The following is a 24196-nucleotide window of genomic DNA, read 5'->3' on the forward strand; positions in this document are numbered from 1 at the left end:
CCGGATTTTTGGCCACAATGACACCTGTTAAAATCACTCTGACCAGTAACAGACGCTGTGTGACAGTGTTCTCAATTCATGATTCATGTACTGTAGAGTAAGGGGAATCCTTAATGACTCAGTTTTTTTATTGATAAGGATAAAACTGTGGTAATTTGCCTGATCCACAGATGTAAAGGTGATATTTTTCAAAAGGGGTATCCACACTGCAGAGTTCCGAGGTGAGCATAACGAAGCTTTGGACCACAAATGCTTTTACACTAAACAAGATTAACACAACACTCAGTTCAGATTCATACTTGTGACACTCATGACCATTATGACATCAAAATGTACTTGATCACCCTATAGTATCCTGACGATGAATATGCCATACCCGTCTTATTTCAAACTCATCATAATATAACAGCTCCGTTACACAGAAAGGTTCACCACATTAGCCTAATCTACCATGAATTTAACTAGCAACTTAACATTGTTCTCATTTATATTCCAGCTTACCAACTACCTCATTCACACCTTATTGAGGCTAATAAGTTGTTTCAGGAAATGCTTGATGATGGAATCACTGAACCTGGATTAAGTACATGAAATGCCCCCTTGGTAACTGTTCCCAAGTCTGACAGAATCTTCTGCACCATCATAGATTATGAAAGACTTAACGAGGAAACAATACCCAATTGATTTCCCTTACCTTTTATGTCCAACCATCTGAAAATGATCAGTAAAATCTTTCAAATTTAAGCAAGGCTCCTGGCAGGTGGACATGTCAAAAGACAGCAAACCAATGACTCCTTTTCTGTCCCTAAGGAACTCCTACAATATAGGATAATTTCATATAGTTTATGGAATCTTCCTCCTATCTTTGCATGCTTGATGAATAAAGGAGTCCCTTGCCTACCACAGTTTTCAGTATACAAACAAATTAATGCATAACATTTTACCAACCACAGCATTGAGTTCCGAGTCTCCATAGGTTTCCACGGCAGTATCAAAATCTTTCCAGGCATTAGGTAAGTGTGAAATAGTTGTGGCTGCTTGTGGCCTAGCCTGGCAGACCAATATTTCTAGGGATAGGCAGGAGGTGTGTCAAAACCAAAAGTGTTGCTGCAGCAGGTGCTGAGATAGCCTTTTGTGTGGCATAGTTGGTTGGATGCTTTGTATGATTAACACGGTGCACCATCAGCAGTGACATAGTGCTACTGTATTATTGCCTGACACTTTTGTATATCACTTCTTTGTACTTTTATACCAAAAGCATGCCATTTTTTAATAATATCTTGCTTATTTTCAACCCTGAAGCTTTCCCATATGCCCTGCACAAACACACACACATCAAATGTTTGCTTTAAAAAATGTGAGAAATATCTGTAGAAACATACGGATTTGTATGTTGCATTTATGGATCTGGAGAAGGCATATGAAAGGGTTGATAGAGATCCTTTGTGGAAGGTTTTAAGAATATATGGTGCTGGAGGCAAGCTACTGTAAGCAGAGAAGTTTTTATCAAGGGTGTAAAGCTCGTGTATGAGAGGGAAGAAAGGAGAATGAATTGTTCCAAGTGAAGGTTGGTCTCTGAAAGGGGTGTGTGATGCCAGCATGGTTGTTTAATCTGTTTATGGATGGGGTGGGGAGAAAGGTAAATGCGAGAGTCTTGGAGAGATGAGTGATTATGCAGTCTTTGGGGGATGAGAGGGCCTGGGAAGTGAGTCAATTTTTCTTTGCTGATGATACAGCACTGGTGGCTGATTCAAGAGAAACTACAGAATTTGGTGACTGAGTTTGGAAGGGTGTATGAAAGGAGAAAGTTGAGAGTGAATGTGAATAAAAGCAAAGTTATTAAGTTCAGCAGGGTCAAGCAACAAGATAGTTGGGGTGTAAGTTTGAACAGAGAAAAACTGGAGGAAGAGAAGTGTTTTTGATATCTGGGAGTGGACGTGGTAGCAAACGGACTCACTACCGCTTCCATGGTTCCATTTACTGCCATGTCCACTCCCTGATATCTAAAATATGTCACTTCCTCTAGTTTTTCTCTGTTCAAACGTACACCCCCAACTAACTTGTCCCCTAACCTTGCTTTTATTCACATGCACTCTCAACTCTCTCATTTCACACATTCTTTCAAACGGTCACCGAACTTCTGCAGTTTCTCATTCGTATCAGCCACCCATGCTGTTTCATCAGCAAACAACAAATAACCCACTTCCCAGGCCCTCTTATCCCTCAAAGACTGTATACTCGCCCCTCTCTTTAAGACTCTTGCATTTACCTCCCTCACCACCCAATCCATTAAAAATCAAATCACCATGGTGACATCACACACCCCAGCCGAAGACCAACCTTCACTTGGAGCAATTCACTCTCTCCTCTTCCTACTCGTACACATTACTTACAACCCTGATAAAACTTCTCACTGCTTACAGTAGCTTGCCTCCAAAATTGTATATTCTTAATACCTTCCACAAAGCATCTCTAACAACCCTATCATATGCCTTCTCCAGATCCAAAAATGCCACATACAAATCCACCTGTTTTTCTAAGAATTTCTCACACAAAGTCTTTAATGCAAACACCTGATACACACATCCTCTACCACTTCTGAAACTACCCTGCTCCCCCCCCAATCTGACACACTGTACATGCCTTCACTCTCTTAATCAATACTCTCCCATACAACTTATTAGGTATACTCCACAAACTTATACTTCTGTAGTTTGAACACTCACCTTTATCCCCATGGGCTTTATACAAGGGACTATACATGCATTCTGCTAATCCTCAGGCACTTCACCATGATTCATACATACAATGAATATCCTTGCCAACCAATAAATAACAAGTCACCCCCTTTCTTAGTGAATTCAACAGCAATACCATGCACTCAAGTCACCTTGCTGCATTTCATCTTGTGCAAGGCTTTCAACCACCTATTCTTACTTTACTAAACCACTTTGCATTATTCTCGCACCTTGCATACCACCTTGACCAAAACACCATTATTTCTGCCACTCTATCATCAAACACATTTAAGAATCTTTCAAAACATTCATTCCATCTCCACCTCACCTCATCATTACCTGTTATATCTTCCCCTTTTACTCCCTTCAATGATGTTTCTATTTGTTCTCTCATCTTTTGCACATTATTCACCTCCTTGCAGCTCTCATTTGCCCTAATCATCAGCCCATGTACCTTACTCTTGACCTCATGCCACTTTCTCTTATACATCTCCCAAACACGCACTCCTTCCCTGGAAGTATCATCCAAGTGCCTCTCTTTTCTCTTTCACCAGCAGCTTTACTTCTTCATCTTACCCATCACTACCCTTCCTATTCTGCCTACCTCCCATTTTTTGCATGCTACATGAATATATTGCATAAATCATCTCTGCTTCCCTAAATACCTCTCATTCCTCACCCATTCCCCTTACTTCATTTACTCTCACCTTTTGTTATTCTACATTCAATCTCTGCTGGTATTTATTCACAAAAGTCTCCTTACCAAGCTCACACATTCTCATCACACTCTTCTTCCTCATAATGTTTCCTTTTTTTCAAAAATCTCCACAAATCTTCATCCTTGCCTCCACAAGACAGTGATTAAACATCCTACCAACTGCCCCTCTCAGCATCTTTACATCCAAAAGTCTCTCTTTTACATGCCTATCAAGTAATGTGTTATCTTAGAATGCCCGTTGACCATCTCTCCTACTAACACAAGTATACTTGTGTCTATCCCTCTTTTCAAACCTGGTATTCCCAATCACCAGTCTTTTTTCAGCGCACAACTCCACAAGCTGTTCACCATCTTCATTAAATGCCCTCAACTGCCACATTACTTACCTTTGCATTTATATCACCCATCACTAATATATATATATTCCCTCAGAGGCCTAGTCCTCTGTTCTTAACGATACCTTGCTAATGCGGGAAATGGCGAATAGTTTGAAAAAGAAAAATATATATATATATATATACCCAGCATTGCCAAAATATAAGGTGTGGTATTTTGGCAATGCTGGTTAAGCCTGTTGGAGTCTCTTAGATACATACTTTCATATGTGGGAGCAGTTTCATTTTTCTTTCTCTTTTTTCTCAAGGAATGCCTCTGATAATTTGACAGTTCAACTAATGCACATTTTTTTTCCCTATTCTGGAAACTAACGAGAGTTCACTGTTTGCAAAATGTGAAATCTTTTGTCAAACTAATGTAATGGTGGATATTGCATTTGATTTATTCCAAGATCATAATGGTATGGTAATGTACTATAATAGTACACAATTCATGTATATACCTAAACTAAATAATTCTAATTAAAAAAAAACATTCAAATGTATAATACAGTTCACTGTAGAAAGTTACATGGTTTTGTTAGAGTATGGGCATTGCACAAACATGTTTAAATACACAAGAAAGATCTAACTCACCAAAAACTGTAAAAAATCTAATGGAAAAAGAGAGATGAGGTCGAGCATGAAGCTCCTGGAATGCATGTAGTGCTTGGCCAACTTTTTGAAGTCATACACAATGAGGCCCTGTTCTAGGTATCCCGTCCGGAACTGCACCAAAATGTCCAATAGGAAGACCATATCTGTTAGCCCATCTAGCAAATACCTACAAAAGAGTAAAAAAAAAAATAAAGTTACATGTTTGTAGTGACTTTTATAAAGGGAGTGTGTACATTTTTCTATGCATGACATACTGACTTTCTCACAAGGTTGATTGAAAGTTCATTTCTAAGCATGACCTACTGACTTTTTCTCATAGCTGACTAAACATTATCATATTAAAAACAAAAATTTCTTTCTTAACAGTATAGTAGGGTGATACAGGAATTAATGAGTTAGAAAAAATATATTGACAGATGAAGAAGGACTAGCAGTCAAGTCTCAGGGTTATAACCTTGGATGGCTGGAGAAACTGTTTGGAATATGAGAAAAACAGTCAGATGAATACACAATAACAATGCAAGCCTGAAAGTAAAATGTCCACAGTGTTTTTGCAATCATATACTTGTGTACAAGGGAAGGGAACTTTTCTTATTATGGAAAACCCCTTCAATTAACCCTACATTTCTATACAAGTGTTTCAATTCTCCAGGGGTATCAGTACTGCTTCACTCACTACAGTTCATTCTGTATGACCACAACTCTACCATTAAGGAAGTTTTCTTGCTACCATTCTGATTCTTATACAAAACTCAATTTTTTCTCTACTCATGGTGAAGGTCTTTACTTTGAAGAACTGGTTATTTAGACCCCTTATGAATTTTAAGATAGTTATCATGTACCCTTTTCAATGAAATTTCCAATACGTGTTGCTCCAAGACTCTTTCTATGCCTTGATGTGTCTTTACTTGCTACACACATTATTTCTGAATTTCCTGTCACTCAGATCTCCTGAGCTTTAGCACTTGAAGAATGAAAATCCCAGGTATTTAGGCAACTACATGTCCCAACCTCTTCATCAGTCTGTCACCTCCACAGAAGGTACCTATGAGTATGAGGTTTCTGTCACGTGTTCTCTTGGAGTTACTGTACTCACAAGAATGTGTCTACAGACTGACAGCGGGACAGTCACATCCTTCAAGAGATGGACTCCACAAGTGTAGAACTCCCAAAGTGTGATGTACATGTAGGTAACAACAAATAGACAACAATTATACATATAGTCAAACATGGGTAATGACAATGTCCTACACATGGTTTTGTAAAGACAGGACATAATAAACTGTAGCTTAACTTACAATTCCAGCAAATTCCAACCTTATGAGTAGCCATCATGCTTCACCTAAATTCCTAATTCTATGTTTGCTTTTACAATTTTTGTAAATGTAGTTATTGTAAAAGTTAATGTACAGGAATAAAAATTACCTTTTAATGGAACAAACAATCTTAAATAACCATTGATAAATGAGGATTTTCATGTTTGGAGAGGGGTCTTTTGTAACTACACAATGTCAGGAACTTTGACAGCCCTCACTTAAGTTATCATAGGGGAGGCAGCACTCATCATGGTGGTACCGAGGAAGGACACTGTGACCCAGTCATCCTGAGTGCCCTTCATGTCAACATTTTACTAATCAGCCTGGTCATGGAGTCAAAGTTGCATCACACCACCACCAGCAATACTGAACGTCATCAATGTCAGAGAGATCTCGACATAGTTCAGTAACCTGTAACAGTTAGTACAATGTGCAGAGGTTATGAAAAGGTAGCAGGGTGTGTGTGGCCAGTATCTTCCCCCTTTCCTAGTCAAAACCAAAAGTGTTCTAAGGAACCATAGTCACAACACCAGGGTTCATTTTGCTGTCTTTGTCATGGCTGATGCCACAGAATTCAGAGCAGTCAGCTCTCAATGAACAAAGTTGATGGAGGTCATAGCAATGATGAAAGTAATTTCCAGCATCTCCACAGTATATCAGAGAAAGGAATGGTGTATGCAGAAACAATCCTGAGGCTAATCCTAAAACTGCAACACCCCAGATACTGCAATGGACCAGGCCTTACTTTCCTACATGCACTAATCTCAGTCCAAGATATCAATGGATGCATAAAGCTAGTATGGACCAGGCCTATAATGTTGCAACATATGAAGAAGAATGTCTTCGTTATCAACTCCCAGGATTTCATTCAGCTCCTGCTTGGCAATGCATATGTTAGCATCAAAGTATAATACCCACTGCTGAAGTGGCCACCTAATACATAAATTAAGACTGTGGGCCCTCTCTCCTTCATAAGTGAACTAATCATCAATGTATGACTACTGTCAAACTGCAAACTGGTTGTAGCAGTGTGTTGGCCCTCCTGAAATTCCATCACAAATTTACTTCAGGCTGGAATATGGAAGGTTGTACAAGATTTTTTAGAACAACCCCCCACTTCCATCCATTCAAAGATGATGTTTCAAATGACTGTGATGTCGGCATATAGCCAAGATTTGCAAGTCTCCTATACTTAGGTAGGGACCTGTGCCAGTGATCATGATATGAAGAACTGTGGACCCCTTGGCTGAGACACTGCAATCATGAAATATGTAAACTGTCATTCTGTCAATATACATGCTTCATATGAGGTGTGTCCCATGGCCAAGACAGCATCTAGCTGTGGTAGGGTACATTGTGTTCCTGGGTGACAGTTATTTGCACCCTCGACCCTTATGGGTGATAACAGGGTAAAGAATGAGAAGCCCCTTGGCACTCCAATTCCTTCCACTGTAGGTGGAAGAACCTTATGTCCACAGTCCCTTCACTTGCACAGCTCACAACCACATCCATTCCTGTACCCTCTCTTGCTCAGCCCGGTTCTCAAAAATCAACACTCAAGGCTTCCTTAGGTCCTGACCCTCCAGTTGTACAAATCTATGGTGAAGAAATGAACTCCGATAAAATATGTGAAATCATTAACACTAGTATTTAAAGACAGTGTCACATAACTACAAGCACATCAGCAAGAGATCAACAAACAGACACTGCATGAGGAAAAGGAAACCCTATGTGAACAACAGAAGGAAATTGAAGGGGTATTCCACCAACTTATGGGGAGTTTTGAGTTACTTCTTGAATTCATGGAAAGCCACCACTGTGAGACACTGAATGCCATTAAGTCACAGTTTACACAATGTTGAAGCCCTTGGAGATGTCCATAAACCCCTTGCACAGCGTATGTGATTGTGTGCCAGAAATTATCACTCGTACTGTATCTACCTCCTGTCTTGCCCAGTTATCCCCAAGCGTCACCCAACTTCAAGTGAAAAGTGTGTAATGCAATGCTAGTGTGTCTACCCCCATCATCTTATAGGATAGCAAGTGACTTTACCTTTGATAGTAATAATGTTGATAAGAAAGACTACATTCTGCACTGGTGAAGAAAATTTCCTTTGTGCTGAAAAACTCAACAGTGTACTTGGACTACTATAATAACAACAAAGGCTCAGTCAGCTAGACCTACAGTACTTACAAGCCTGATTTGGATAAAAACTTCCCTAAGGAAGTGGTTACCTGATCTTCACCATGAAGTTATCCATGGGACCAAAAATGTAATGCAACCACAGGAATGTAGTCCACACAAGGTCAGTACCACTCATGTTACCTTCATTTGTTTGTTATAATCTTAGATCATGTAACTAATCCCTACTGTATGTCAAGCAAACTATAACCCATGTTTTCATTAGTGTTAAAAAGTCTGAAGACCTTGGAATGCAGTAATCATCATAAATGTATGTACCAGCAGAAATACTTAATATAACAAACTTTCCAGAGTTTGTCCAATCAGAACTAACTCTTATAACATGGGATTTTCATGCTGGACACAGTTTAATTGGCGATTCCAACCACAGCAATACATATAGGCACCAGCTACTGATATTACTGAATTCACACAATAATGTGCACCTGATAGGGGACCTCGAGCCAACACATGTCCATGGCAGGATCTTTGATCTATGTGCAGGCTTCAGCATCTCTTCAATCACTATTCAAGATAGGATTAAGTGATCAACATCCTAAGCTTACCAGGATTAATATTTCTAATACCATCCTCCCTGGGAAGTACCATGATTAATATTTTTAATACCATTCTCCCAGGGGAGAAGTTCAAACGAAAACGGCTCAAATTCCTGATAACCAGTGTCACAGTTTTATTTCTCATGTGTGGCTGGTATGAGCTCTACCAGCCCGAGACTTTGGAGGAATTTCACAACATCTTAGACAATTAGACAAACCATGTAGCAATACTCAAACATACAGTTGGAGTAGGAGACCCAGTAACACATCCCAGCCTCACAAAGATAGATATCACCCATTATAATGATCTAAAGCTTAAAAAATGTCTCTCAAGAGAATAAGACTATGTTACAAGCTGCCAAGAACTCTAGAAATGCTGGTTCCAGTCTGCCCTAATAACTGCCCAACAAAGCATGACTGAACTAATGCAATCTAACTGGGGAAACATTTGATAATGAACTGAACATGCATACTATTATCAGCAAAGAATAGAAAAAGACTAATATAACTAAGGGAGGAACAATGCGTTGCCTCCCGTGCACAACCTTTATGAATAGCTAACAATGTACTTAACCCCAAGGCCACTATGACAATTCTTTTCAAATCTCAAATATGAATTTACAGACAAACTAAAACACTTTGTGATCAAAAGGCATGCTGATTGCAATATCCTATTCACTGAATTTGAACTTTATGCAGAGCCACCTAAAGGCAAAGCGATGTCCCAATTGATGGCCTTCTTCAGTCCATGCACATAATATCGACAAGCATATACTTAGTTATGCTGACAATATCATGATCAACACCTCCGATAATAATCATACACTCACCATACTCAACCATATAAGAGACCTATAAAAGATTGTCTTCTTATTTCTGCTGATAAAACATAAATCATCAACAAAAGTCCTCATAAAAAAGGTGGTATCATCTGAAATTCAGCTGAATATTGGGTCACAAATTATGTAATAAAGTACCATTATTTTGGATTAGAGGTATCAACATCTGGAGCTGTTTTAACTAGAAAATCACCAATGTAGAGAGAGACATAGTGTACTCAATTCACCATCAACAGAAGTCCTCGTAAAAGAGGTGGTATCACTTGAGATTCAGTTGCATAACAGGCCACAGATTATGAAATAAAGTAACATTATTAAGGGTTAGATGTACCAACATCTGGAGCTAACTAGACAACCACCAAGGTAGAGAGAGACTTAGCATACCCAGAAATGTAGCTGGCCCCAATTCACCATCTGGGACCAGTGTCAGAACAGTCAAAATGATGTACATTGCTAAGTTCTATGATTCTTATGCTATGCCTCTGCTTGCTCCAATGCCCGACAGAGGGATTGAGAAGATACAAAATAAAGTTATGTAAATCATAATTGGTTGCCCTGAAGCAACAAAAATTTTGAACATGAGGAAAGAACTGCTCTTCCTAGTACCAAAAATACATTAACTGAAATCAATCTTCTGTTGGAATCCAAATGCTCTGGTTAATACATCCCAATACATGTAAAGAACCTCTTTAATATCAATGCTTCCACCTTTCTGCCAAAGCCTCTACTCAGGACACAGCCTTAGTTACCAACACCGTACATAATTTCCCACAAATTACATACAAAGATGTGTCCTTGCAACAAACCACTGGTGCAGTTGGTAGTGCTACTGTTGTTATATGTACTCATAAATTCTACGTATAATGATCTGGAACTCAGGGTTAATAACTGGACATTCACTCTCCAAGCAGGACTAATTGCTATCCATAAGACCCTTAAATATGTAAATGTATTAAACTTACTTCTGAATGACTATAGTGTACATTACAGATTACTCATATTGGGCTTAGTCCAGTTTCTCTGGGTTTCTTCACACATTGGGCTCAGAAAGCATGGTATGGATGATGAACTAACAAAACTTTTGCTTTGAAAGATGGAGTTGATTATCCCCTCAGCCTCCCTGCGAGTAGCCTTAAAACAATAAATCATAAAGATTATGAACAAAATCTTTTGGTTTAAGGCAAAGTGAAATCAAACACAAGTGGGTACATCTATCATATAATTCGAAAAGAGCCATATATTTATGCATGGTTCCATGGACAGGATCAGTAGACACCACTATGTGATAAACAGACTTGCCAACAAAAGGAACTGTCACACCCTTCATCATTAAATACTTAACTGCTGTAAAGTTAAGTTCAGAGATGATTCTTATGGAAAATTATGAGATATGTGCAAGCACATCATCCATAACTTTGTTCTACCCTGAATACTACAAAAGTATTGTAACTTGCTTATTGATACACTGCATACTCACTGTTGTTCAACTGCTGTAAACTTCACTTAACATGTAAAATGCTTAATAGTTTATACAATAACGTCCAAATCCTTTACATTTTTCTCACTATGTAACCTGTAATGTAATTCAATCGGCGAGACCCAGTCCCTGGACCTTTGTGCTTCTGCCTAGTGGATGGATAGGTGTGCATATCAAATTAGCTTCTCTTGTGGCAAAGACAAAAAGAAAAAAATCAAGAGGGGAGGAAATAAAAGTCCTCAAGAAAGGCACATAAATGATATAACAATCAACAAATGGTAAAACTGTCAATTTACCCAGGCAAAAACATGCGAGAACAAACTGTCCTCCAACCCATATACTTCACCTTTAAAGGCTACACATGGTTAAAGCTTATGATTACTAACATACCACGCTCAATCTTTCTATCGGTTTGAGAACCAGGAACCCGCCTCAGCGTGCCTCAAGTTATCTTGATGGAACGGTTTTCTTTCTACAGTCTTCATGGTTGCCACTTAATTCTGGGATGTGATCACTTGACAAGAACGTTTTTAGCAACCTTGTATAACTCTGTGGTTCCATAAAGTTCGAAGAAACTGTGGTCGAAGCTGTTCCATGATAATCATCCACAGAAATACTGTGGCATCCGCTTCCGCTTTCTTTGTAAGCAAAGCCAGGCTCTTTGTGTCTGGCGTAGCCTACCAGTTGCCCAGAGCTGAATATACGTGCTGGAAGAGGCAAACTTGTACATCCGTGGGGAATCCCTGTCACGTCCTTGAAGGGCTAATTCGAAGGAAGAAGCCTTTACTGATGTCTGCATTGTAAGTAAACGTATTTATCCTAAAGTTCAACCGAGTGTCTCCCAGTTCTCTGGTTTGGGAGGGTAGTCATCATACAATGAACAACAAACTGTTACTCTCTCTGGCAATATCAGTGAACACAATGCCTATATTAGGTGTAAATAGGCAGATGGCGAACATCAGTGGGAAAACATTTATGATCCTCTTAATGATCTTTGCTTCCTTACTGGTTTCTGGGCGAGTATATATATGATCCAACCGCAAATCTCGTCTTGATTTCAGACCCTTTGATTTTCCCCATCTAACCAAAGGCCATGGATAACATGCTGGGTAATGATGGCCAGTCTACCTTCCATGGTAACCATAACCAGTGCTGATATTCTTCAACAGTTGTACAGTGTCTGTGAAGTCTGACAGGATACGCCATCTTAATGTAATGGCTTGTTGGACTCAATTCCAATCGCATTTATTATCATTTGTAATTGATATATCCGCATTAGGGGCCCCCGAATCTCCAACATTTTGAACCATCGTGCAACTTCTTAAATCCATGTATGCTGTCTGTGTGAGTCATCCGCTATGATTACTGTAACGACGGCCAATAAAACTGACAATTCGTGACTGGACGTTGAGTTAATGTTCCTTTTTTTCCCAATGATTCGTTAGTCATTGGCAATTTCCAGTTTGAAGACCTAGGGAATAGTCGAGGAAAATCGCCATTAGTTTAGTGTCGACTCTGGCCACCGCAGCCCATTCCCGTAATGCACCGCCACTGGAATTTCTGGCCCAGTTATTTGGTGAATTGGACTTTCAAAAGAACGACTGACGTTTATTCACCAGAGAACACCCGCGCATCACAGGGACACTAACACAAGTTAGAAAAGATGCAGTTCAACTCATTTCATGAATAGTACTACTATCATTTTTTTTAAATCATTTGTGAACTTAGAACAACTAAATGCACGGACTTCACTGAGCTGAGGGTTTATGCGAGCTACGGCAGAGAGAGAGAGAGAGAGAGAGAGAGAGAGAGAGAGAGAGAGAGAGAGAGAGAGAGAGAGAGAGAGAGAGAGAGACGCTGACTAACCCACACTTCCCAAATCACAAAGATCACTAAACAAATGTAGAAGAACCACCTGATATGGAGGCCTGTGCCTTGCTGAAGACTGTGCAGCGAGCACTTACATATGTACCTCCTGTCTGTACTTGTTTTTATAAGGCTTAAGGAAGCTTTATGACTTACACCAAGTTCCATTGATGCCAACTGAAACTGGTACTCTTTACTGTGGTAACCGGTTATAATACCTAATATAATTTTCATCATATGGCTTGATATGTTCAACCAGCTATACCACGCAATACTCGGCAAGATGCCGTGTCAAAGGATTGCTGTGTGGCCGTTGGCAACTCAAGGGTGGGCCGTTTTGATATCTGTTTCTTTCCTTACACCTCGAAGCTCTGTAACTCTCTACCTTCTCCGGTCTTTCCACAATAACTATGACCTGGCACATTATGAAAACATTTTTCTTACTTCCTCCAAAATTCACAAACACTTTCCCTTCCTCCTCTTTTACCCTTTTATAAACCTCTATATATTTCAATTAAGGCCCGGCCTTGACGTGGACTTTTGTCTTTGACTGAAGCCTCCGACGTTAAAAAAAAAAGAAATGAAAAAAGAAGTGGAGAGTGCACGCAACCAGCTGGTAGACTTTTTTGATCTCGTTTTGCGAATCTGTTTTCCTTCTCTTCCTATCACCACGTCTGTGTATCTATGGTCTTTGCTTACACCTATCATCCAAAAGTACACGTGCTAAAACTTGACTTTTTTTCCCAGCATTCAGTAATGCATCTTATAATCGGAAATGAGCCGGGAGGAAGCCATCAAGGAATACACAGTTTTAGGTGCGGTTTACTGTAACACAGAACCGTGTCTGACACCTCGGTAACAAGAAGTTCATTAGCTCGAAGCTGGCGTTACCAGCGAGGATCATAGATGAACACTCTGGCTATCATGTATGTACACACACGGTGAAAAAAAAAAAAAGTATCTTCATGGATGGGGTCCGATCAATTTCGAAATGATCAACACGACTTGTCCTCGCAGTGTTGATTAAGTGCGAATAATAGAAAAATTTCCTAGTGACCATGGAAGCCCAACTACATATTCATTTCCAACGAAACAGGAAATAAATATAACATTTGTCACGGCAAATGACAGGAAATGTCGTTAGCAATCGACATGCCTAATACATTACCACGAAAGAAAGACATTTCTCAAACTCCTTCGTCCGTTGTGTCATAACGCTTCACACAAAAAAGCGGCAAGGTACATAATGTTCACTCGTTTACCAGCGATGAGCAAAGGCTGTGACGTGTTTAACAAGGTTCGTACAAGGCGGGAACATGTCCCCCCCAGACCAAATTAATGACTGGGATAACTACCTCGCGGCCTTGTCACAACCACCAGGATATCACAACACAGGTCATACTGTGCACAGATAATGGAAGTACAAAATGATGCAAATACCCACTTATGGCTAATTGAATTTTGCTAATCTAGATATTACCACGACCTTCATTCCCATTCCAGAGAGGTGGATCAAAAGCATACTGATGCACCCCTGGCATTATGAAATTCTACACTAACTTCCGTAACTTGATGTAACATCATCTGAGTTGTACGGTACAGTGTGTGTGTGTGTGTGTTACAGTCTACGTCACGAAAGGCAGCTGTTAAAACTGTACCCCATATATTACCTCAAGAAGTTAATTTGACAACCTGGACTCAATAGTGAGGAGACGTCTTCTCTGTAGCTCAAAACCTAAACAGTGTCTACAGTTGTATTTTTTCCCTCTTTGTTACGAATTTAATTTCTTTTTTGCCAGGTAATAAGGGAGTTAACCCTGGGGAGAGGGGAGAAAGAACACACCCCATGTATCTCCTGCATGGTGTAGAGGGCGAGTAAGGGGTGTGTGTGGGGTGTGTGTGTGTGTGTGTGTACAGGAATCGTAATGCTAGCAATGACGGGGAGTTATTTCCTAATAGCAAGGAACACAAGAGGTGGCGTAGTGAGGATTTTTAACTCGGACTCGAGTCGTCTGTTCCCGACGCTACCCCGCTAAGGTAGGAAAGGTGATTGTGAAATAAAGAAAATGAAAAACTCTGGGTGGAAAGGGTACGAAACCTCTCTCCCTACACTCTTGTTAGAGGCAAAGAAGCACTCTACCACACTGTAGCTGGCTATATACATTTCCTCCTTATGGCTAGTAATATAAATTTCCAATCTCTCCCCCGCCTCTTTCCATCTTATGGATCGCCGAGGGACTGAGTGGGGCACAGCGCTCCTCCCTGTCCACTGTTCTGACTTCTCGCTGCTGCTCATCCTTGACAGTGCCATCTGGTGGGCCGTGTCAACACTAGCTTGGCTCACAAAACACCAAACGCTAAAATACGGGTCAATATGCGACAACAAACAGCCAACTGTTGTTACTGGTCAGGTCAAAGGGCAGGCCATTGCACTCAAGCGCTGAACTGACATGCACTGAGGGGGGAAGGGAAGGTTTGAGCAGCAATCCTCTTGCGTGAAACAAGATGCTTCCAAGAATGATGACAGAAGACACGAGAGAGACCTCATCTTCTTCTCTCATTGCCTCGTAACAAGCAAGCATAATCAGGCACACGAGCTTTGGAGTGGGTGGTTGGGTTGGGGAGGGCACCTGTCCCCCTGGGGCGCCGTGCTGGGGGCGTCAGCCGACGTAAACATCTTGGGAGTGGGTTTTGCTTCCATTAACGTGGCAGGCGCCGGTAATGCATGGGGAAAAAAAAAAAAAAAAATATGGCGCTCAGGATCGTATATACAGATAAACTCGCTGTGAAGGGATGTACCAGGTGTAGGAGGTCTGAAAGAAAGGAGGTGAAGGAGGGAAGCGAGCAGAGAGAGAGAGAGAGAGAGAGAGAGAGAGAGAGAGAGAGAGAGAGAGAGAGAGAGGAAATAATTGAGAGGAAGTTAGCAACACCGACACGAGACTTGTACATGAATTAAATATAGATATGAAGAATAACGAAAATGCTATGTATGATTGCTGCGTGATACATTAGAATTGATGTATTACAGGGAGCGAGTTATATACCGGTGTCGAAGTATCTATAAACATTGCATATACACTCTGTCTTAACATGATGTATACACGCGCACATACAAACACATCCTAGCTTACGCCAGGAACCCATTCTTCGTCCAGCCTCAAAGGGGAAGATGAACAGCTGGGGTGACTGCGAGCAGGGCGGATGTACATAATAAGCAAACTTCACTATGAATAGTACTTGGTGGTCCCGTGGCCACTTAGGGAGGCACCTAGTCTTCTGTTTTGACCTCGTAGGGTTGTAGAATATTGACCAAATAAAGCTTTAGCAGGACGGCATGACCCTCTGTAATAATGACCTAGCTTCTGACCCCGAGCTGTGGGTTGTACCGTCGTGTTCAAGGGGTCAAATCTCCGTCTCAGTACTCCAGTCAGGCATGAGCCTAGGTTGGGCGAGCGTAGTCAGGCACGAGCCTAGGTTGGGCGAGTGTAGTCAGGCATGAGCCTAGGTTGGGAGAGTGTAGTCAGGCACGAGCCTAGGTTGGGCGAGTGTAGTCAGGCATGAGCCTAGGTTGGGAGAGTGTAGTCAGGCACGAGCCTAGGTTGGGCGAGTGTAGTCAGGCATGAGCCTAGGTTGGGAGAGTGTAGTTAGGCACGAGCCTAAATTGGGCGAGTGTAGTCAGGCACGAGCCTAGGTTGGGCGAGCGTAGTCAGGCATGAGCCTAGGTTGGGCGAGTGTAGTCAGGCATGAGCCTAGGTTGGGCGAGTGTCCCTGGCTGACGTTGCCAACAGATGGCTTCCAGCTAATAACAGTGTCAGGGGAACAGGAGGGACAACAGGAGGGACCTGTTGTACCTGTTTGTCTCGACACAACAGCAGCATAAACTGGGTCCAAATCTCGACAGGCTTTGCAATCTCTGGAGGACTTAATTACGCAACACAGAGCAGTCGCTGCGTCTCTGAAGAGACGAAGTAATTCGAGTCTTCCTCACATCTGTAAAATTCTCTTCAAGCGCTGGAATATCATAAAGAACTATTATAAATCAAGGGGTAACGAGGTGAACGGTTGTGAGGTGAACACGAGTCGGCTGTTGCCTCTCGAGATGAACACGAATCGTCTGTTGCCTCTCGAGATGAACAATTGCAAGGTGAACACGAATCGTCTGTTGCCTCTCGAGATGAACAATTGCGAGGTGAACACGAATCGTCTGTTGCCTCTCGAGGTGAACACGAGTCGGCTGTTGCCTCTCGAGATGAACAATTGTGAGGTGAACACGAATCGTCTGTTGCCTCTCGACGTGAACAATTGTGAGGTGAACACGAATCGTCTGTTGCCTCTCGACGTGAACAATTGTGAGGTGAACACGAATCGTCTGTTGCCCCTCGAGGTGAACAAGTGTGAGGTGAACAGGAGTAGTAGTCTGTTGCCTCTCGAGGTGAACAATTGTGAGGTGAACAGTAGTAGTAGTCTGTTGCCTCTCGAGGTGAACAAGTGTGAGGTGAACACGAGTCGTCTGTTGCCTCCCCTCGAGCAAAAGCGTCTGTATTTCCTATGACTTTCTCGAGATTGAAGATAAATTCTCGAAGAGACTGCTAGGTTTGGCTCGCAGCCACGTCAGTACAAGCCTCGCTGTTATCCCTCCTTTCAATTCTCTCTTGCATTTTCACGATACATTTAATATGTACCTAAACTATCGCGTCTACCTCACTCTACCAGGTACTACGTTTTACCTTAATCGAGATGAAACGTCTGCCCACGAGTTTGCATCCATTACGACAAGTGAAATCCGACGAATCGAGTCTTGAGTACCTTAATACATCAAGATAATCAAAGTCTTTCATAATGTTGAATACTTGTAGATCAACCCTTAACCTTACCTCTCTCTCTCTCTCTCTCTCTCTCTCTCTCTCTCTCTCTATATATATATATATATATATATATATATATATATATATATTTCCTATGAGTCCACGCAAAATTGTGATCCTTTCCAGTATATATATATATTTCTCAGGAGTGACCAAAACTGACACGAATCCAAGAATTCTGTTCGCTCTTTCCACTGCTTCTCCCCAGACACTTTCCTTCATCGCCAAACGACAACGCAACACATATTCAAGAATTCACGTAGGCTTTCTTTTTTGTCCCCCTTCCCCATCCACCAATATTTCTATTTCAGGCATACTGTCCTCCGGCACGAAGGATATTGATGGAGCCACAGCCACCCGTAAAAGGCCTTACGTGTATCATATCTCTTCCACGGGAGGCCAGACATCGGAAGACCCAATGGTCCCTAACGCGGTAGAAACTGGGATATAAAAGAGGATGGCACTTCCCTACCCACCTCTCCCTCCGGCTCAACTAACAGAGAGAAGAAAATGGAGAAGAAGAATCACCCATTTAGAATATGGGAAGCTATGCTACGTCACACAAGATAGCAAAGTTGAAAAAGGAATGTCAAAAAGAACGCCATTTCCATTCGCTTATTTAGTAAATGCAACAGCAAGAATTAAAAAATGAAAAATACATAAACTGCTGCTTAATAATTCACACAGCTAGCTGCACAAACAGACTTACCCAGGTCAACACTGTCGACCTACTCCGCTCTACCATCGACCCGCTTCCACTTACAATCTCTCGCTCTTATCACCCGCTCTCATAATCCCTCCTCCCCCCCCCCCCTAAAAAAAAATCAGAAGGACTCTCGAGATGAGAAAAATTCCCCAGGTTTTGCGATCGTTCAAGAAGAAGCCGATGTCTGACGACACTCCGTCTCAACGCAGGATGTGGCTTGCTTTCAAATGATATATATATATATATATATATATATATATATACACATACCTTCTTCGTCGGCTTGCTCTCAAGTGATATATACACATGCCTTCTTCGTCGCCTTCTTCAGGAACTACGCGCATCAACACGGCTGACGGTGACGGAGGGGAAGGGAAAGTTCCCAGCGAGGGAGGAGTCCCAGGGATATGGTAGGTCAGTTTCTGCGAAGGCTGAGTCAGGAGGGACAGTCCCAGTGAAGGGATGGGGAGGAGAGGTTGTCCCATACGATGTTCTGGCAGGCGATGTGCAAGGGTGGGAGGGTCCGTCCCAGTGAGAGATAATGAGAAATTCGTTTCAGGGAAGAGCTGGGGACACCTCCTGTCCCAAATGGTCACCATCATCATGATGCCCACTAGAGAGAGAGAGAGAGAGAGAGAGAGAGAGAGAGAGAGAGAGAGAACCACGAGAAGTCGACAATGTTGAAATATCCATCACTCTGCCCCACGTACTTACGTTTTACATCATAATCTCACCGTCAAAATAATCATGGCCTTGAGCGACGCAGGTAAAAGATTCACGAAGAATTTCATAACGCGATTTCTTTCATGCTCATCTCTGCAATCAATTTCTAATTCAGGATTCAATGAGGAAATAACCTTAAGGTAGAAAAGCATTCTGATTAAATTTGAAATCCAATTTTCCGAGTAATGTGAACGGGTTAATGGATGGCGCTGTGGCATAAGTTTTCGTTCATCCTCATGCGTTTGTCACAGCCTAACGTAACTTTCCTAGTCAGTCGTTAAAGAGAAGGCCTCGAAAGGACTACCGTACACTGCTTGACGGCAGATCTGCCATGATGAGAGAGAGAGAGAGAGAGAGAGAGAGAGAGAGAGAGAGAGAGAGAGAGAGAGAGAGAGAGAGAATATAAGGTAATATGTATTTACCTATCTGTGCTGTACGGGGAGGGAGTTCTAGACTCGTGGGGGCGCCATTGCACATTTTCATCCACTTCTCTATACAATTTCTTTAAAACTCTTAAGATTTTTGCCTAATATCTTGCCCTGGCTTTCAACATATTATATTGTATCTTTGGAAGAACTATGTACCTAACACCATCGAAGTGGTTATGAGACTTAAAAGTTGTAATCAAGTCATCTTTACTCTTCTCTCTTCCATGGTGGGCAAATCTGTGGCCTCGAACTTCTTGTCGTTGTGACAAACTCTCTTAATTCTGATACCATCTTCGCTGGTCTCCTCTGTACCTTCTTTATCTGCTTTTTGTGCCTTTTTTTTTTTCGAAGTACGCTGACCAAAACAGATGGGAATTATATTCTAGTTTTGGCCCTATACAGACAGTCTGAGAAGCATTAATAAATCCACGTACTTAAATATGATCTTAATGTTTACCAGCAGATAGATTTTCTCCATTTTAATATCTTCTAAGACCGAGCTCTGGTGTCCCTTTCACAGGGATTCCAGCAGCTAATTTCCTGCTGAATATTACTCGCATAATGGCCTTTCATCATCCCATCCTCATTACCCAGCACTTGCTCGGCATGAATTTCATTAACCCTGCATCAGACCTGGGATCAGTTTGGACCCTGCCAACATCCCACAAACATACTGTGGTATCCGTCCAATCCTCGTGACACCTCATTTACATAATACCATGACTGACAAGTGGTTTAGGGTCACGTCACCCCCCCACTGCGACAAGCTAGTGGTAACTCCCACACCACTGTCGAGAGAACTCCACTGATATGTGGTGTTCACCTCCACTTAGCCAATCCTCCGTGAAAAGTACATTTCCTTATTTCCAGCTTATTTCCCATCCACCTGAGTGGTCCCGTCAATTAATTTCTGGCCTTGCTGGAGCAGACGATCCACCTAGCCTCCTCATCTATGGCCTAAAACGCAGCTCGCCATCTCATGATGTCCAAAAAAGATATAATAAGCTTGACCTTCCTAACTGATCGTTGTTTCTCACTCTAGGTAAAATTTTCCCTGCAAGTGGTCAGTGGTTTGTTCTCTATTGATCTTTTCCAGTGTTTTTACAGACTACACTCGTGAAACAGACCGGTCTGCAGTACAGTGTACTTTTCCATTGTCCTTTCTAACGTAAGATATATGCCCTGTTCCACTCCTCGGCCACTGTGCTTTCCTCCAACGGCATACTGAACAATACTTCAAGCAGATTTTCATGATCACCCACACACTTCTTCAAGCACATCTCGAGTGCTTTCTTCGCGACCATGTTTCCAGGGTCTATAAGTTTACATATATCGTTTCCGTCATTAACAATGCTTTCCAGGTCTTCCTCCCCATTCCAAGCCACCGAAGACTTCTTTCCAGAGACTCCCGCGGCCCAAGAATGCGCTACTTCCAGTAGCAAGAAAATGTGGAGGTACGGAGTGTGTGTTCTTTGTGACGCAGCCGTGCCAAACTCACGGTGTAACCTCATGCAGGGGAAGTCCGGGTACAAGAAAGAAATATAACAGTCCGTTGATATACAACGACGTCGCTAGGACACCATTTTGGTAAACAAGTTGACTAACCGAATGATAACAATCATAGGAAAGAAATGCCTTCGTACAACCACACAGGGTAATGCCTGGACGCATGATTCAGTTCATGACATACACAACAGTGTGACGCCACAGAAAGTCCTGAAGTAATATTCCATGGTCTATATATATGACCAGCGGCGTATATAGTGTATGGCAGGTGCCCTGGACGCCACTTGAAGGTGGGCGCCACTCAAAAGGGTTTGTTTTTTTTTGACATATGCTACCCCGATTTGACATTTTGAAAGGTTTGGTTTTGTGAGATAAAAAAAGAAACTCGTCTACTTTTCAACTATAGTAACATTTTCCTACTATCAGTTGCATTACCGCTTCTACGTTACAATTTTGATCAAATAAGTCTAAGTCTTTAAGAGTTTATATAAACTCAAGTTTGGCCTAACTCTTTAACAGTTTATAATTACACTGTATATATTTCTATATACATCCACGGTATGTACATTTTTAAGCAAGGCAAGGGCGCAATTTCAGTGCTTGCCATAGACGCTATCTCCCCTACATACGCCCCTGCACAATGATCCTATTTCACAATGTGATACGAGCCTTCCTAGACCCCTTGGGACTCAAGCCTTAAGAAAACACATTTCAATTAAGGAGAAGGAACACATAACTACAGGTTGTATAACTGGCAAAGTTACGCAAGAAACCAAATAGATGTGATCTTGCCCCGAGCTTCAGATGAAGCTAAAGTCTAATCTAAACTTGGCAAGCAACGACTCTCGTATACCAAGTTGGGCCAAAGGAAGGCGATTCACGGCCTGGGTTCTGAAGTCACTTGCTGTCACAGAGAGGCACTTAGCCCAAGTTGGGAGTCTTGAATCTAGTTATCTCCAGGAGGAGCTAGGCTTTTCCAGGAACGTCCTGGGAGAAAAGATATACATAAAAAAAAAAAAAGGACGGGTGGAGTTGATTGGAATCGACCAAAGCGAAGTTTTGCTCTCGAGCGAATTATGCAAATAGGATAATGAAGAGTTTTATTTGGAGTAATATATATGACTCGTAAGGCCTCTCCCTAACCATCCATAACCTTCCAGCATTTCAACTAATCATTCACGAAGTAATTTAAGTAATATTACATTATGTTTGGTACGAAGAACTGACCAAGGATAGTGATGTGGATTTCTGCCACACACTGTATATTCTACGGTTACCACAAGGTATTTGATACTAGGCTTAACGACTTGTTTAAATAACATTATTCTTACTAGCCTTGGCATTTGATACTAGGCTTAACGACTTGTTTACATAAAATCATTCATACTAGGCTTAACGTCATATTTAGATTAGAATTATTCAGAAGACTGAACGAGCTGAAGTTCTGAACAGATCAGCTTTCACACTGAGCTTTCACACTGAGGTTTAGATTTCACAAAGAAATTCAGCATTCATATATACATTCATATATATATAACGTTCGGCGGCATGCATTACGAACTCTTTTGAATTCGCTTATATTTCGTCCACTGTTCACATCATCTGTCGTGGAACATCACCTTTAGTGTTACAAATAAATACAACACAAGAACATGAACATCAAAGGAATTAACTACATGTGTGTGTGTGTATGTGTGTGTGTGTGTGTGTTGTGTGTGTGTGTGTGTACACCTCGTAAATGAACACCTTCCTCAGCCAGCACTATTTGCCTCTCACAGGGGGACACATGCAAATGAAAGCAATTCGCAAGTCAGTGCTCGTGTTCTGCTGTTAGCATATCACTGTAAGTGGGCCCCCTGCCTTAGGATGGGTAACACTCCCACTAGTGTAAGGTCTTGCATATTCAATCATGGCTTAAAAGGCGTCGCGTCAGGAGCGGAGAATATATCGGGCCATGGAACTCGTTCTCGTCCTTTAACAGCAATCATCAGCCTTCGCTTCAGCTCTGAATCATTGTAAAGTAGTTCCGTCAAGAAGGAAGGAATTAAAAAAGAAAAAGGTGTGTACAACTGTCTTTCCCTTCGTATACTCAATCTCTCGAGTCTTTCCTAGACCATTTCCAAAAAAAACATCTGCAAATCAACTTTCATCCTATTTATTTTTTCTTGTCTAACCTGATCGAACCATAGATAACTATCTAGTTGACAGACCCCCCCCTTCCTTTTTTGGGGGGGGGGAATTTATTTCCCCTCTCATTCGACTTTGGATTATTCCACATCAAATCCTTCTAATCCACCTAGCAATCTCCTCACACCTGTGTTTTTCGTCTATATTTCCCCCTCGCTGAAGGTCGTCCGTGCACTTCCCTTGGTTACCAGTAAGCGAGGCGTGTGTGTGATGCGAGAGGGTGGGAGGCGCCCCCTGAGATCGCTCGGGTCTTTCATCCACTACTTTGTCTCACGTCTCAAACTTAACCCAATCCTCCTCCTTTGGGAGCAGTGCTTCGGTACAGCCAATCTCTACGAGGCGAGCCGATTCTAATCTCTCTCTCTCTCTCTCTCTCTCTCTCTCTCTCTCCAGTCTTCGAAACTCTCCTTTATGATCCACGCGTTCCTCTACCACTTCTGAAACCACACTGCTTCCCTCCCTCTCCCCCCACCAAAAAAAATCGGATGCTCCTGTATTCGCATGGAATACGGAAGTAGAATTCTTCCTCAACCCTTATACCTATACGTAAACACACACACACACACACACACACACACACACACACACACACACACACACACACACAACCCAGCCGTTAAACAGGTGACTGAGTAACACAGCCAGACAAACAGTCATTTAGAAAATTAATCACGTACAGGCGTTACTTTACGACCCTTTAAATTAACGGCAACGTCTCAGGTGGCTGGCTGGTAACAGAGAACGATTAATTAAAACTGTGACACGTTGAACCATGGGTCGCGTCCTCATCTCCACCTTACTTGCCCAACACCACAGCCACACCACACTGCCACACACTCCACACCACACACTTTTCCCCCACCTCCGCCACCCTCTCGCCAACCATACGGCACCAAAATCCATTCTGCCAGCCACACCAAACTCATCGCCACACGCCACACCATACTCTTCATCTCTGCCACACCACAACGCTTCACAACACCATCGCTACCACAACACCGTACCACACTCTACACCTATACCATACCGTGCTACCATTACCACACCACAGCGCCACATCTACGTACATCACATCACCACAACCACACTACAACGC

At 41.9% G+C, this 24196-nt stretch overlaps 1 protein-coding gene across 1 annotated transcript in view; it reads right to left on the reverse strand.

The window, feature by feature from the left end:
- Positions 1 to 24196, reverse strand: part of LOC139749653 (uncharacterized) — a 913398-nt gene that overhangs the window by 231426 nt on the left and 657776 nt on the right. The window contains exon 6 of the mRNA XM_071663824.1: positions 4428 to 4614. Within this exon, the coding sequence (XP_071519925.1) occupies positions 4428 to 4614 (187 nt within the window). The remainder of the gene's footprint in view (positions 1 to 4427; positions 4615 to 24196) is intronic.

This window comes from Panulirus ornatus, chromosome 7 (assembly GCF_036320965.1).
Source record: "Panulirus ornatus isolate Po-2019 chromosome 7, ASM3632096v1, whole genome shotgun sequence".
Taxonomy (NCBI): Eukaryota; Metazoa; Arthropoda; class Malacostraca; order Decapoda; family Palinuridae; genus Panulirus; species Panulirus ornatus.